At 42.8% G+C, this 15,757-nt stretch overlaps 1 protein-coding gene across 1 annotated transcript in view; it reads left to right on the top strand.

Annotated features, from left to right (window-relative positions):
- The first annotated feature begins 1,060 nt into the window (after positions 1-1,060).
- The window catches only part of UNC80 (unc-80 homolog, NALCN channel complex subunit), a 129,844-nt gene continuing 115,147 nt past the window's right edge, over positions 1,061-15,757 (top strand). The window contains exons 1-7 of the mRNA XM_056348450.1: positions 1,061-1,241; positions 2,573-2,621; positions 9,059-9,215; positions 10,158-10,456; positions 13,061-13,184; positions 15,000-15,073; positions 15,526-15,665. Coding sequence (XP_056204425.1) covers positions 1,150-1,241; positions 2,573-2,621; positions 9,059-9,215; positions 10,158-10,456; positions 13,061-13,184; positions 15,000-15,073; positions 15,526-15,665 — 935 coding nt within the window. The 5' untranslated portion in view covers positions 1,061-1,149. The remainder of the gene's footprint in view (positions 1,242-2,572; positions 2,622-9,058; positions 9,216-10,157; positions 10,457-13,060; positions 13,185-14,999; positions 15,074-15,525; positions 15,666-15,757) is intronic.

Raw genomic sequence — 15,757 nt, 5'->3', positions numbered from 1 at the left:
TTGGAGCATCTCTCTTTAAACTTGCAATCGTTTTATATAAGCAATGGAATATCGTTTTTGGGGGTTTTTTTTGTGTGAAAAATTAACTGATAAGGGTGGACTTGCATTGCGTTTTCATTTTATTCTATTAATTATTTGTAGTAGTAGATGATCTTGTGATATCCTTAGGTATTTAAGGTGAGCTAGTCTAACAGTGACAGAGAAATATTTCCAGCAAACTTGACTCAAATATATATTCCTGTTAGTCAAATCAGTCTGGTGCCTAGTTGGAAACACAAATCTGCTTTGACACTGGCCACCCTCCCCACCTGTTTGTCTCGACTCTTCGTAAGAAAAAAACGTGGAATAACTACCCGAAACTTCCCCTGCTCCTACCCCCAGCCTTCGCCTGCTTCCTTTCTCCCCACTCTTGAGACGAACGAGTATCTCCCCGTTTAACAGCCCTGCTCCGTGCTGTACCGGGCGCCGGGGGGGCTCCTGCCTTTGCAGACCCCGGCCTTACAAACCTCAGGTGAGTCCCCGCCACCAGCACCTGGAAAACCCTCCTCGGTCCCACCCCGCGGCGGCTGGCGGGGGTGGGGGGGGCGCAGCTCGGCCAGACCCCACCCGGCCCGCAGGAGCAGCCCCTTCGACCTCTCCCGGCCCGTGCGGTTCTCGGCTGCCCCCCGCATCCCCCTCCCGCCGCGGGGCTGTGGCGGTTTCGCAACTTTCCGCCGGTGGGGCGGGGGCGCAGCGGGCCTGTTGCTCGGGGCCGGGGAGGGCGGGGGCGGCCCGGGGCGGGCGGGGCGGGGGGGGGCCGGGGTCCACCGCCCCCCCCCCCCCCGCCCCGCCCGCCCCGGGCCGCCCCCGCCCTCCCCTGTCACCGCCTGCCGGCGCGGCTGGCGGTGCTGGGAGCTGTCCACAGAGGGAGGTGCTGAAGGCAGGGAGGAAGCAGAGGGACGCGGACATCTTCGCTCCCCTAATTTCCTCCCTGCCTTCTTGCAGCCATTTTGCACCAGCAAAGCTGAAGGGAGGTGTGAGGGGGCGGGGGGGGGTAGGCTGCAGAGGATGAAGGGAAGAGGGTAAAAGAGTTACGGAGAGGCAGCCATGGGAGAGCCCGACCGGAGTGTCTGCTAAGACTGGCTCGCAGCGGCAGCTGTCATCAGCATCATGGTGAAAAGGAAAAGCTCAGAGGGACAGGAGCAGGAGAGCGGCCGTGGCATCCCTCTACCCATCCAGACCTTCCTATGGAGGCAAACCAGGTGAGAGCAGCAAGCCCTGGGTACTTGGGATGCAGCTGCAACAGGGCAGTGGAAGTGGGGAGGGGGGGCGGTGGGCCAGCTGCTGCCCAGTGGCGGGGAGGAAGTGGTTATCGCAGCTGCAACATGAAGGCTTGAAACAAGCTCTTCTCTTTGCACTCAATATAGAGCTATCTGTGTGCGTTGGGGATGGGGGAAGGACTGGAGGCAGCTTAACCTAGTGGCAGTCCCAGGCAGCTTCTTGATTTGACTTTAAAACATCCATGTGTATATGTATCTGTGCAGCTTTCCCCTCCTCCCTGTCCCGTACATCCCCCCCCCCTTTTAAGAGGACTCCTGGAGCTTTGGCACCAGAAGCAGCATCCCTCTGCGCTGCACCAGACTGGGAGGTTTGCTTGTGTCTGTAATTGCAGCCGTTCTGGAAGTGTAATCTATGCTTTGAGAGGTCAGCATGCAAACAGATACGTCCCAGTCTCACCTTATTTCATTGGATTGCAGACTAATGATGTGTGAGGGGCAGGCTGAATGTGTGGCTGAGGTTTCATGTTCCTTGTGAATCCTGTCTATCTCCTGTCTCAACAGCATCCTAAACTGAAAACATTGCAGTAGGGGGGGTGGGGGGGTGGGGGGGCAGGTTGGAAGGTTTGAAGGTTGTGGCTCTCATTTAAGGCCTCAGTCACAAACCCCCTTTATTCCACAGTTTCAATGTCCTCAAACAAAACAAAACAAAACAAAACACACCACCCCCCAAAAACCACAAACCAGTAATGCTGCAATAAGGTGACCTGATTATTTTTTTTAATATTTAACTCTGATCCCATTATGGAGGGGAATGACAGTAGAGGGTGGGTATTCTCTACTTACAGGGTACAGGCCTGCGTTTCATCATAAGCCTTCCACATCGGCAGTTATGTAGGAAAATACTTAATACAAAACTGGCAAATGGCTTAAATCTGGCTTAAAATAGAGGCAAGGCAAATTTCAGTAATATTTAACACATTTTAAACAGAATGTATTGAAAATCTTTCACTGAGGTAAAATGGCTGAAAACTGTCTGATGGAAGATTTTATCCATGGGGAACAGGACTTTTCTTAAGGGTGGATTAACTAACTTTTGGCATATCAATGTGGGTACTTATGTCTTCTAGAGAAGATAACAGCATTTTGTCAGATGTCAACAGGTATCTGAACATTGTTTTGGCCTTATGTCTCCCTTTATGTTAAGTTTCTCAGCCTTTTGTCAACCTTCTGACATGAGAAAAATCCTAAAAATGAATATGCAAAATCCATGCTTGAAGTAGTGGATCTCTAACACTTTTTCTCCCTTCCTTCAGTGCATTTTTAAGACCTAAACTGGGGAAACAATATGAAGCTTCCTGTGTGGTATGTACATGTCTCTCTTTTTCAACTCTTATTAGTAACTAACTTTTCATGCAACTTGATCTGACCATTGTGGCTTATTGTCCAGCTTCTCAGCTTATGCCAGAAGTGGATTTAGTCCATTCAGCTCAATTTTGTACTCTTATCACATGGAGGATGTGAAATCTTTTCCCATCTAGAGAATTTGGATATCATGCACCTCTCTAGACACAACAAAAATATATTGATTTGGACACTAGTAACTGAACAAGTTAGTAATTAAATAAAGTAAGTAATGGTATGAGCAGACTGATCTATGACAATCTGGGTCTAAACTTGGGGTTCATCGTGTATGTTTTCAGATGAGATTGATGTATTTTCCGTTTGCGTTTACTGCAGTTTTTTCAGACTTAAAATATTAGACATCTAAATATTACTAGCAGGCTTTAAACAATACTTTCACCATTGTGTAAGATGAAAATACCTCCTCCACTGGAAAATACATGGAGCATGTCTTAGCAGCATAATTAAAGAGAAATTATTATGCAGATACTAATAACTCTTGTTTCTATTTCAAATGAACCCTCAATCTACTATCTAAAGGGAGGAGAAAGGGAAGGCATGCAGCAAGTTCAGCGAAGATGGGTGCCTAGGCAATTTCTGAATTCCTTGAACTGTTGCTGATCTTTGGATAACTTAAAGTACATTAAGCAGTTGCAGCCAAACTTGACAGACTGGAAAAACTTGGTCTGGACATGTATCTTAATAGTTTAAAGTACTTAGGTCTCTCTGCAGCAATCTTCTGACTTCTCACAAGATATTAAGCTGGAGAAGCCCTAGCTGCTGCTGACTAATTTTCTTCTAAGAAATCCATAAATTTTTCAGGGTTATTGCTAGATACCACATACTAATAGAGGACTGCTGGCTTACTGTGTTGGTGAGTAAAGTATTTTGCAATTCTGGCACATGGAGCAAAAAGCATCATCACTGGTTTATACCATTGACAGTTCCTGGTTGTTCAGAGACTGGAAAATGGAGCTTGTTGCCTTATGTCCTTTACCAGAAATCTCAGTACCATGCAGGAACCATGCCTTGAAGCACCTATAATTTGAGGTTATGGCCCCACCTGTGAGCTAATGACTATTACTGTTGGACAGAGGGACAGAGCTTCTTTCTCTGTTGCATTCTCTGTGATGTACCTATCTGTCTCTGATTTCCTTGCACTTCGTGCTGTGCTGTTGGCTTCAGGTCTTCCTCTATGTCCCCAAGGCTGATTCTAAAGCAGCTTTCTTCTATGAGGACTTAATGGAATTTTCTAAGTGTGAAAAAAACCCCAAACCCCCAAACAACTCCCCAAAACAAAAGAAAAGTTGTCACAAAAAAAAAAAAAAACCAACCAAAAAACAAACCCAAAACTTGACAATATAAATCATAAACTTCAGCTAAGGGAAAGGGAGCACTGGAAAAATGCATTTCACAAAGATCCAATCCATTTCCACCCCTTGGATGAAGGAGAACTTGATTCTTCTCCGATTCTTAATGTAATCATTAGTTAATGAAAAGTGAGGCTTAGTTTTGAGTAATTGGTGGGATACAGCCTGAGCTGCTGCATCTGCCATCTTCTTTTGCCCAACAGTTTCCCGTCCCTGCCAATGCACCGGAATTTTTGCCCGTATCAACACCTTCCATGTTATTCAGTGGGGTAGCAGAGTGCTGCATGCATGGGTGAGACAGGGTTTCTGGAAATTGTCAGGTAGCTGGCTTGTCTTCTGAAACATCAAGCTGACTATCTAACACGACTGTATTGACTAGTGTGCCTAAAAATACCGTGCACCTGTTATATGACCTGTCCTTTTAAAATTCTTTAGCTTGAATTGTTCTAGGCATGTCTATTGGCAGTTAGCTGTCGGACAACGTATATGTCACCACATTGTACAGTATTCTATTATTATTATTGGCTTTAAACTTCCTGCAGTAGAATTTGCTGCATATTGAACATTGAATAAGCAGATGCTGGAGGCCTGGATTCAGCGAGTACAGCATCTGGTCTGCAAGAGCAGGCTGCATTGCTTCTTTGAGCTTTTCTTTATACCGTAATACTTAAGGAAAAGCCTGGACCATTCAGTCCCTTGTTTTCCTTACCTGAACAATGACACAGACTTCAACTGGTGTATGAATAACAGCCTTTAATCTGAAGATAAATTCCAGCCCCCTGCACGTTCTCTTACACTGTCTAAATGCTCATGTGCTTTAGTATGAAATTAATGTTCTTCCTTCTCCCCATTCTAAAGTTCTTCTTCCCCGACACAATGTCATTTCTAATGTGCATAAGTCGAAGCTCTAAATGACCTCACATCTATGAGAGTGCTGTACACAGCTAATGTATTTTTGGGGGGCGAGGGTAAGGGACTCTAGGATATGCTTTAAATTCTTTTACTCTAGATTGCATTGGGCATGGAAGAACCCAAAGGTTTTCACAGGGATCCTGTAAATTCAAACTTTACCTTTTTCTGGTTTTGTTTTTTTTTTTTTTACTTGTTTTTTCAAACACAGCAATATGTTTTGTTGTTATGAATGATTAAAAGATAGATACAGAACAAAAAGAGGCCACCTTTATTTTCTCTAGCCAATGGACATGGTTGCAGAAAACAGAATTATTTAACACAGGAATTTTGTGTAAGTGAAATGCTTGGTATCTGTTTTCCCTTGTTTGTCAGTGTTTGTACTATTACTACATTTAGTAAACAATGGAGCCTTACCGTCCCTTGTGCTATGAACTCCTAGATTAATGTTTTAGATTTTTCCAGGAACTCTTCCCTACTTGGGGGACCTTCCCCAGACTAACAATACTGTCTGCCTGCATTTCAAGTTCTTTCCAGTCAGTCTGAAGCGACTTTAGCAACGGTTTCTGCCTTCCACCGTGATGCAGCCTCAGCTTTGGAAGGACAGGACAGTAAGGTTCCCTCCAAGGACAGAAGTCCAATTCAAGAAGCACTAATAGTCTCTGTGTCACTGCCAGGGTCCTTCTGTACATACACTAGTCTAAGCACTGGGCCCTGATCTCCTAGATAATCTTTTTTGGATGGTTTAATTTTTTTCAAGTGAGATCCTTTAGGGCTACTTCCCCGGAGGAGACTTGCAGCTTATCTGGCATTCCTGAGAGGATGGAACAAGGGTGTGCTGAGATTCCCAAGGTCCTGGCTGTCCAGTGGGGGCTAGGGGCCTGGCTGAGCCCTTGCTGCCTTATGCAGTTTGCTGCAGATATGGCTACCCTGGCCTTAGAGCAGTGGAATTCCATGCAACTTGAGCAAAGCTGTCTAGAAAACCATGGCAAAGCCCAGCTGGAATCTGCTCTGTCCTGTAGTGCTTGTCTAGGCTTCTTCAGGCAGCTACCTGTTCCCATTCCAGCAGCAGTGACATACAGGCTGACCCCGGTCACAGAGCGTTTGACAGCCCTCTGGTTCCTGGTGGAGAAGAAGGTAAAAGGAGAACAGCAGCAGTGGGAAGGCAGCCAGACAAGACTGACCGCCACTCTGTGAAAACAGATGGCATCACCAGGCTAAAAGGGAAAATGCTTGTGGAAAGTGGCCCCGAGGGAGCTGAACACACACACAGTGTGCTGCTGAAAGGGACTGCCCTTTCTCTAGCCAAGGCATAACAGTGACTTCCCTTGCTACCACCTTGGCAGGTGTTCCTTATCCTTTGACACATGGGGTGTTGCAGGCAGGGACAAGCCTGCTCTAAGTAGGGAACTGTTTTCTTAGCCAAGAAGAAGCCCTGAGGCTGCAGCTCCAAACATACCCATAGGCATGACAATATCTCTCTTCTAACTGACTTACAGGGAGCTTACTTCTGACATTGTTATTCAGCCTTCTTATTGAAGCATGTAACTCCTCTCAGCTGTAGCAGCAATTGCTTAGTTCTTGTGGGGTGAAAATTAGGTCTTTCATCTTAATGTCTGTATATTCTCTGTAGCAGGTCCTGGAATTTAGAGTAGAGCCATAGCAGACTAAAAGGGAGGCTCTACAGGAGCAAATGCTAACCCAGGGCATTGCATCTTGAACATCTGGTGTAGGCAGAAGCTGATGTGAGCTGGACCCTTATGGAGAACTCCAGGCAAATCCCATGGGAACACTTGTCCAAAGAACTGCATGTTCTTGTTGGGCTGATTGTGACAGTTATCAGTGTGGGGACTGATGCCAGCTAGATCCACTGACAGCACAGGCACAGTGGCAGTTGTGTACTAGCCAGTGCCCGTAGCACACAGGGACGCTTGGTGCTTTCCGTACAGTAGCCTTTGTGTTAACATTCTTGTGGTGACATACAGTACTTCTGTCTCAGATGCTTGTGATCACATATGCTGTTCTGGAAGCTAATTTTTCGTTGTGGTACAGAAATATATTTAGCTTTGTGCTCAGGCCAGGAGAGAACAGAGGAATCTGGTGGCTAACTGTGTAGGAAAAGCTTCATGTGGCTCAGAAACACAAAATGTTGAGATGAATATAAGCCTAATTTAAAGACATAATTGCAGACTCTTTGGCTTCCTTTTGAGGTTCTGAGGTATGCAGAATGTGGGCCAGGGCTTCCCAAAGACAGTTGTTGGAGGACTTTCTCCCTGATGCCATTGAAATACCTGTGAATGAAACCTTGAATGGAAAGCCAGAGAGCAACAATGTGTCTTCCATCACAGTTCAGAATGATGTTGCTGATCACAGTGGTGGTTTCGTGGTTTTTCTTTATTTTTTTTTTCTCTCCCTTGGCTGTGTAAACTGAATAGCTTCATCATTGTACTGAAGTATGAGCTTATGGTTTGGCTTTTCTACTGGAGGTGAGAAGATAATTTCTTTAGATAAGCCTAGGTCATCACTGGTGCTTGGCAGGCCTTTCAGTGAGCTAATTCAGCTCACTAACTTGATGGAAACTACTTACCTCTATGCTGAGCTTCATTTTGGCTTGTGTATATACTTGGTTTGCCTGAATGAAAGCTTCAGTGAGCCCCAGAGCTGATGCAGGAGTAGAGGTGGGAGTGTGTGGCTGGTGCAACAGGTAAGGAGTGCCACCCTGTCCCCTTTTGACAAAAATAAATAAAATGTCATGGTTTTCACTGGCTCTTTGACTTTGTTTTGCAGTCATGCATTAACCACGCATCTCCTGTCTTGCTTCTGGGGATATTATGTTGTTTTGTTCCCCGCTATTGTTTAGGTAACCTTGTCTGGGATAGTTGTTCTAGGCCTCTTGTCTTTATAGCAATGTGCTTTTGACTGCTACCCTGATTTGATGACTTTGTAGTTCCTGAATAGAACAGAATACTCAGGCCATATGATGAGTACTTTGCTTCCCCGCCTGCAAAGGCTTTACAAGCATCCGCCATCCCTTCATGTTCCCCCCATTCCTGAACTGATAGGAATGAATCGGGAGGTTCATAGGAGATTCAGTAGGAGACTGTTTACCTTTGTAGACAATGTGGCCCCCAGCAGATAGCTGCAAGAGTGGTTTGAGGCATCCTTTCCCTGGTAGACACGTTAGCCAGTCCTGGTGCTAAGAAATACATGTTGCTGACAACCTAATCCATGGCACAGTATTTTTGACTCAGGCAGCCAGTGGTTTTGTCCATATACTACAATTAATGCCCTCCAGTTTCAGCCATTGTTCCATAAATAAAGTCTATTAGTTTCCTAACTAGAATCTGGGATTTCTTATAGGTGGGCAGTGTGACTTCCTATACACTGACGTTTGTTGGCAGCTTTGCTTTGTGACCTGTAATAAGGTCTTTGTATATGGTCAGAGGGAAAACTTCCTGAAATGGTTGGAGCAACTAGCAATAAGGAACTTCCTTAGGGATCCTTCCTTAGGTTGTCTTGCTTTGTGTTGCTTGAGGTGGAAATAATGAACTTGCTGTAGCCATCAGCTCTTTTAAGTGTTCACAAAACCATTACATCATGGCTCAACATAGAATTCTGTACACTGATTATTTTTTGTGGCAGGGTGTGAAAACATTTCCTGAGGCCCACATACCTTTAATGGGTTGCCCTTTATGTTACATTAAACTGAAAAAGCGTGTGTGTGAGAAAAATACCCAGCTCTCAGCTCCACAAATACAGGCTTCATTAGCTCCTGTGACTTCCAACAGGATTACTGGCATGCCAGATTAATACCCAGCAAAATTCTAAGTCTGGCTTGATGTCAGCACTTACTAATATACACATGATACTTGCTTTAATTCCTTTTTATTACATAAAATATATTGAGTGGCCAATTAATTTCTTAGCCAAGGATGTCCATATGTCTGGTGAGCTTTAGCTACAGTCTGTGGCTTTCAGGAAAAATATTATAAGGCATGATTTAGTTACGTAATGAAAAATTACAGTTTTTTAAAAAAGAATGTACTTACTATGTACTAGAAGGTATGTGCGGAAATAGATACATAATGTCTTTTTTTCCCCCTTTGTTCTTACTTTTAGTCTTTTGAAAGAGTTTTAGTAGAAAACAAGCTGCATGGCCTTTCTCCAGCTCTCTCTGAAGCCATCCAGAGCATTTCTCGCTGGGAACTCGTCCAAGCTGCACTCCCGCATGTGCTGCACTGCACCGCAACATTGCTCTCCAACCGAAACAAGCTAGGTTAGTGCTCATGTGAATTTGTTTTTTACATTACTAAAGTTATCACTCAAAATACGATATGTTGATGATCAGGGTGCCGACGTATTCTAAATCTTAGAATCCCAGTTAGCTCATTCTGTGGATTGTCTTTCTTGATCTGTTCTCATATGTAGCAGGGTAACCTGTGAGATCTTCCCCAATGAAGCTGATGGTCTGATGAGCTGAAGAATCAAAGTAGTTCAATAATATTTTGCTAGTTATTTTCCAGAGATAATAAAACTAGCTTTATCAAAAGCCTTACCACCCAGCAGGCATGGGTTCCTTGAAGGAATGCATATTTCTATCAAGGCATGCTGCAGTGGCCAGATGTAGCCGGTATTTTCAACATCTTCAGTACTCTTCTTTTTTTTTTTTTTTTTTTTTTTTACTTTTTTTTTCCCTTCTTTTTATTCAGAGCAATGCATGCAATTCTCAGCAGATAAGTCAATCAGATAATAGTGTTAGAGACAGGTTGAAATCTAACTTACTTTACTAGTCTTTCACTGATTTCAGCAATGATTTCAGCAGGAACTTGCTTCGTGAGACATGCCAGTAGGGAACATCAACAGGACAAAGCTTGGGCACCTTGCAGTCCTCACTTGCATTTTGTCTTATTCAATAGAGTCAAACAGACAAGACTGTCAAGCTGACATCTTTTAGGATGACTCTATGTCTGTGCATTCAGTTGCCTTGCAACAGACATCTCGGGGACTGAACTGCAAACACTGTGAAGTAAATGAAGGCTTATGAATTAGGAGGTTTCAAACATAGTGAAACAAGATGCTGATACTTTTAATGGCAGAATTTTAATTTTCAAATTCTTATCAGGAAGTTGGATGCCCAGTTTTCTGTGCAGCTCTGAAAGTCTCAACAGTGCCATTAATAGAAACCTTGTGAGATACTGTGATGCATTTTTCCATCCAGGACATCAGGATAAGCTTGGAGTGGCTGAAACAAAGCTTCTTCACACTCTTCACTGGATGCTGCTGGAGGCCCCTCAGGACTGCAGCAATGACCGATTTGGAGGAGACAGAGGCTCTAGTTGGGGAGGGAGCAGTAGCGCCTTTATCCACCAGGCTGAAAATCAAGGATCACCAGGACATCCCCGGCCCAGCGCCACAAATGATGATGAGGAGAATAACAGAAGGAAGTTTTTCCAGAATTCCATGGCCACAGTGGAGCTATTTGTATTCCTCTTTGCTCCCCTTGTCCACAGGATTAAAGTAAGTGGAACACTGATGCAGTACTTTTGTGGAGACAGATCTGAGCAGGAAAATGATTCTGCTTGTGTGATCATTACATTTCATCCTACAGCGCACACTGGGTTGGCATTGGAAATGTTTTAACAAGCTGGCAGAACACCACTGCCATCAGAAAGAAATACTTCCAGTCACATGCACAATCACCACAACATCAAGCAGACACAAAGGCAAATAAATATGAAGTGAGCCATTTTCAGCCCTTGGGAATGTCAAAGATCTGTGGTCTTTGGGAATTCTTTGAGACACTGGAACCTACAGAAAGGATGGCAAGGTTTAGCTTGCTCCAGAGATTCTCAGCCATTGCTCAGAAGGGCCTTGCTAGCTTTTCAGAGATTCTACTGTGGGGCTGCCACTGGGATTTGTTGTTGTCATTACTAATCATCTTGACGCTAATTACCAGGAATGCATGATAGTGGTATAAGCATGGCAGTAGGAAAGGCAATTGAGCATTCCTTTGTTCTGAAATTGGAAGCAGGCTGTGGGCTTCCTGTCTACTGGGGTCCTTTTGTTGGTTTTATGCTGAGTGCATCAGCTTTGCAGAGCGGTGTGATGAGGGGACATTTTCTGCATGCTTTGACTCCTGCCTCTTGTCTTCAGCTTCTCTGGAGGGCCACCATTTAGCTTTTATGTTTGCAGGTAGGCCTTGGAAGAGAAACTGGCTTTGGAGAGTAAGTGCTTGGAAAAGGTCTATAAAGTCATGAAGTGATGGAGGCTGTTATCTGTCCTAATCTTGCCTCATATGCTGCAAGAATTGAAGATAAGAAAGTACAGGAGATAAAGAATAATCTTTTGGTTACAGCAGGTGAAAGCAGGTCTGGAGAGCTGCATTCTTTCCTTACTTCTGCTACTGGGTTCCTGTACAGTATTGCTCGATTTATTTAGCCCAAATTTTTCATACTTGTTTACTAGTTCCACATTTTTTCTGTAAGCTACTGAGAAATGACAGGAAGAAATGTTGAATTCTTTCCACTGCTACGCACACAAATGTGGGCTGCCCTTTGAGTAAAGGAAATGGAACTGGAGGTAGACCCTGGCTATTAGAGATTAAGTTTCCAATTTTTTCATATTAGTTTTTCTGGGATGTAATTTCCCATTTACTGGATGGGGTTTATAACAGTATCTCAGGTTAACCTTGAAAATCTCTGAGATACTGTAGGGATGAACGTTGAAAAGCCTACGAAAACAGGTATGTTGCTGTCACCAAAGCAAAGCTCAAAAAAGGTACGGTAAATGAGGCATGTAACTGGCTCACTAATTTAGCATTGTCCCCTCTGTGTTTTACAGTTGTATAGGTCTCAGGGGAAGAATACTATCTGGTTGGATAACCAAAGTAATTCATGTGCTCAAGGAAGATGATACATGTTTGCACAGGCAGACCGAAATGATGGAATTCTTAACTTCTGAGAGGATCTGTGTATTTAGCAATGTGATTTTAGATGAGGCTTTTGAGGGGCGAGTGGGATACATGTAATCCTGTAACTTAATAACTGTAGATAAAAGTGGTGGCATGTCATCAACAGCTAGTAGTGCAAAGTAAAAATGCAACATGTTACTGCTACTGCTTCCAAAAGCATTGCAAGGTGCTCCCTAGTAAAAGTAATAATTAAAAATAAGCTTCATTTATAAGAAAGCTTGTGAGCTCATTATGACAAGACAGCACTAATAAAGAATAGGGAACAGAAAGGCTGGAGATGTACAAGCTGTAAGCTCCTGCCATTCCTTCAGCTCTGTCTGCATCATCAAGTTCAACTGCTGAGGCATGAGGAGCTGTGCCAACAGGGAACTGTGGTGCAGCTATAAATATGCTGCAAAAACTGCTATTACCATGTTTGTTTGCCTTTTGGGGATAGCTGGACTATACCAACATCAGTGCCTCCTAATGCAGATCTGACCTTAGGTCAAGTAAGTGCATACCTGCACTTTGATGCTGCCAAGATTTACTTGTGTACTACTTTACGTGATTTCAGCTACTTGCATATGTAAGAAGATGATGGCACAAGTGTAAGTGACTATGTATTGACATAGCTCAGGTACTAATAGTGCTAATAATAATATTATTATATATGGCTATTTCATAGTAATTTGTTACATTTCGTATTTCCTCAATTTCTAAGTAATGTTTTAAAATTTAGTATTCTTATTCCTTTGGGGCAAGAAGTTCAAATCTTGAAGTGTCAATCCTAAGGCTGAGATTGAATGCTAAATATGCAGTGGTTATATATGGTCAGAAGGGATGCTTTCTGACACAGGAATGGCCTTTTATTTTACAGCTTAATGTCCTAGGAAAAAATGGGGTTCATTAACTAGTATAGAATTGTCATTTGGAAAAAGCTTCCTGTATATTTTTGTATTGAGATTTCCCCATTATATTTTAATAGCTGTCCTTGAAATGTCTGCTGGGTAGTATCAGTGGCCCTTTAGTTAGCATATACTGACCACAGAACTGAACATGGTATCACTCATTTCTTGAAAGATCTGTGCATCACAGAAATGACAGTCCTTTAAATGGGAAACAATGTTCTTTTGTGTGAGCTTGTGTGATACAACCTCTGTTTGTCTTTCTAGGAGTCTGACCTTACATTCCGGTTGGCTAGTGGCCTTGTTATTTGGCAGCCTATGTGGGAACACAGGCAACCTGAAGTTTCTGCTTTCAATGCCCTCGTAAAACCAATCAGGAACATCGTTACAGGTCTGTGACTTTGCTGTGGTAATGTAGCTCCTGAGAGCTGGGAAACTTTTCCTTTGTTTGCCTGATGCTACCTTACGTTCTGTAGCCATCATATTTGAAGGAATATGTTAATCCTGCAGGAACTAGCCAAACCTTTGAGACTAGTTTAAGGATGTTTCCCTTCAGAGTCAACAATTAAATAGGAGATGAGAGAGAAATCACAAAGAGGAAATGAGAAACTCTTCAGTGGAGTTATAATTACCTGTCATCCTCACATCTCTCTTTCACCATATCTTCCCTAGCTCCTAAGAAGGGCAAAGGCAGTATTTAGCAGCAGCCTGACACAGTGGAGAAAGCTTGCCCAGACTGGCATGGGACAAAAATTAACAGTGAAGAACACTCAGTTGGCAGTGTAGGTTCTCCTCCTATCTAAAACTTGAATTTCACCATGTTATGAAATTAAACAAAGTAGTTTCAAGAGGCTCCAAAGAAGGCATAGGTTGTGAATTTCACTTTTGCATACTGGAAGGGATTGCTCTTCCTTTGTACTTCAGCCATAATGAGACTGGAGCTGGGTGCTTAGGCTTCCAAGCCTTTGTGTCTGGCCTAGTTCTAAAAAACAGGTTTTGCTGTTATGTTTTTAGGCAATGGCTTTGCATAATTCCTGCAAGGCAGTGAATTGAAAGTGTGCTGGGTGTATCACTGTAGCATTGCTTGCTTGTTCTCAAAAGCACAGAACTGTAATTTTCACAGTAGTGAAAATGTAGTACTCTAAATCAGATTTTTCTGATTAATAGCCATTCTGGATATCTTATTTTGTTCTGAAGGCTTTGTGGGTCTCTAGGACAGTTCAGAATTGAAAAGATTCAAGTCTTTCAAATGATTCAAAACCATCTTTGACATCTAGCTCTACCTCCCTCTGCTTCAACTTCTGGAATTAAAAAATAGGATTTTGCCCCTGAAACTAATAAAAGGAATTAGTCCTAAGATTTCCTTGACTGTTGGAATTTTTTCCATAGGTCTGGGGTGTGGTCAGAAAATCCCTAAAGAATAACTTCAGGAGTAAAGTTGGAAATGAAAGTACTATTATGTTTTGAAAACATTTTCAGCAGAATGGAAATAGAAATTGGAATGAGGCTCTTTTTATCAAGGAAGATTTTGCTATCTTAGCATTTTTGTCTCAAATTGGGACAAAATGTTAAATTTGCTTATATTTTCCTTCAAGCAACAAAATAAAAAAATACTGAAGAAGCTTTGCAATGTTTTGTTTGGAGTCAGTATAATACTAAGTCATATCTGAATAGCTTGCAATGTGACAGGATTTCAAGAACTGTCATCCTAGTCTTTGTGATGCCTTTGTTCTTCTACAGTATTGTTGATTACACTTTCTGCATGACATCTGTGTGTTTCCTGTGATAAAGGCATTTGTCAAATTGTAAATCACAATGCGTTCTGAGAGATGTAACCTAGAAAAGGAGTTGAATATATGTGAACATAGGAGGAGGAAGATCTCCAAAACAAAAAGCACTACTATGCACAGGAAAACACAATTTGATGCCAAATGGATTTAGGATAAAATCTATATTCAAATTTAATTTTAAAGAAATACAGATTTTCAGTAGACGGTGTTGTTGACAACACAGTTGAATGAATTGTGGAAAAATTTAAGCAGTTCTTTTAAATTTTTCTCTTTATGGCTGAGGCTAATGCCTAGGAAGTCTGCAGCAGACAGGTGCTGCTTTGGGTTTGTTTTTGTTTTCTGGTTCATCCTTTCAGTGATACATTTTAATATTAGAGGTGATTCCTGAAATGTCCTCCTTTGCCTTCTTTCCTCAGCTAAGAGAAGTTCTCCCACCAACAATCAGAGTGTGACTTGTGAATCCCCTAATCTGGACAGTGGACATACTGAGGTAAGTTGTATGCTAACGTTAGACAAGCTTGAAGAAGGAGCTGAGGGAGGGGGGAAATTAATATTGAAATGGCACTTGCCGTTACCACCCTAAAGTAATTCCATCTCCAGAAATTACAGTTCTTCACAGTTCTTCCAAAAGCTCCCAAACTTTTCTGCAGTGGAACCAAAGGGTATTGAGTATAGTTGTCAGGATCTCCTTGGCTTTATCCTATCTTATAAGATGGAAGACTGATCTTATGGTTTATCCTGGGCAAGAGCCCTGGCTTACCCTTTGGATTTACCATGCCTAGTACTGAGAAGCCCCAGGCTTAATTGGTTTCTCTATGGTATTACCATGGTATTACAGTATGAGTAATAGTCATGTCAAAGCACAAATTGCATTAAGAAAATTAACATGGGAGAGATAAATATGTTTATATACCTATTTCCTTTTATTAAAACTATCCAAAGGGACTACAGGTGGTCTGTGAGACAACCCAGCCAGATTCTGTACCTCCAAAAGCCACTGTTTCAACATGTCATCGTGGAAATTCCTTGGATGGAAGTGTATCCTCCCAAACCTCTCAGGAGAGAGGTACTGCGCATCCCAGGTACAAACCCTTCAGTAGAAAGTTAGGCTTTCTTTAGTGTGACTCAATAGTGGAGGTCACAGAAGTCCTTTATCCTGAATATGCTGTTGTCA

Source organism: Falco biarmicus, chromosome 8 (genome assembly GCF_023638135.1).
Source record: "Falco biarmicus isolate bFalBia1 chromosome 8, bFalBia1.pri, whole genome shotgun sequence".
In the NCBI taxonomy this organism is placed as follows: domain Eukaryota; kingdom Metazoa; phylum Chordata; class Aves; order Falconiformes; family Falconidae; genus Falco; species Falco biarmicus.
The sequence above is the reverse complement of the archived record's forward strand: the minus strand, read 5'-3'. Positions and strand labels throughout refer to the sequence as shown.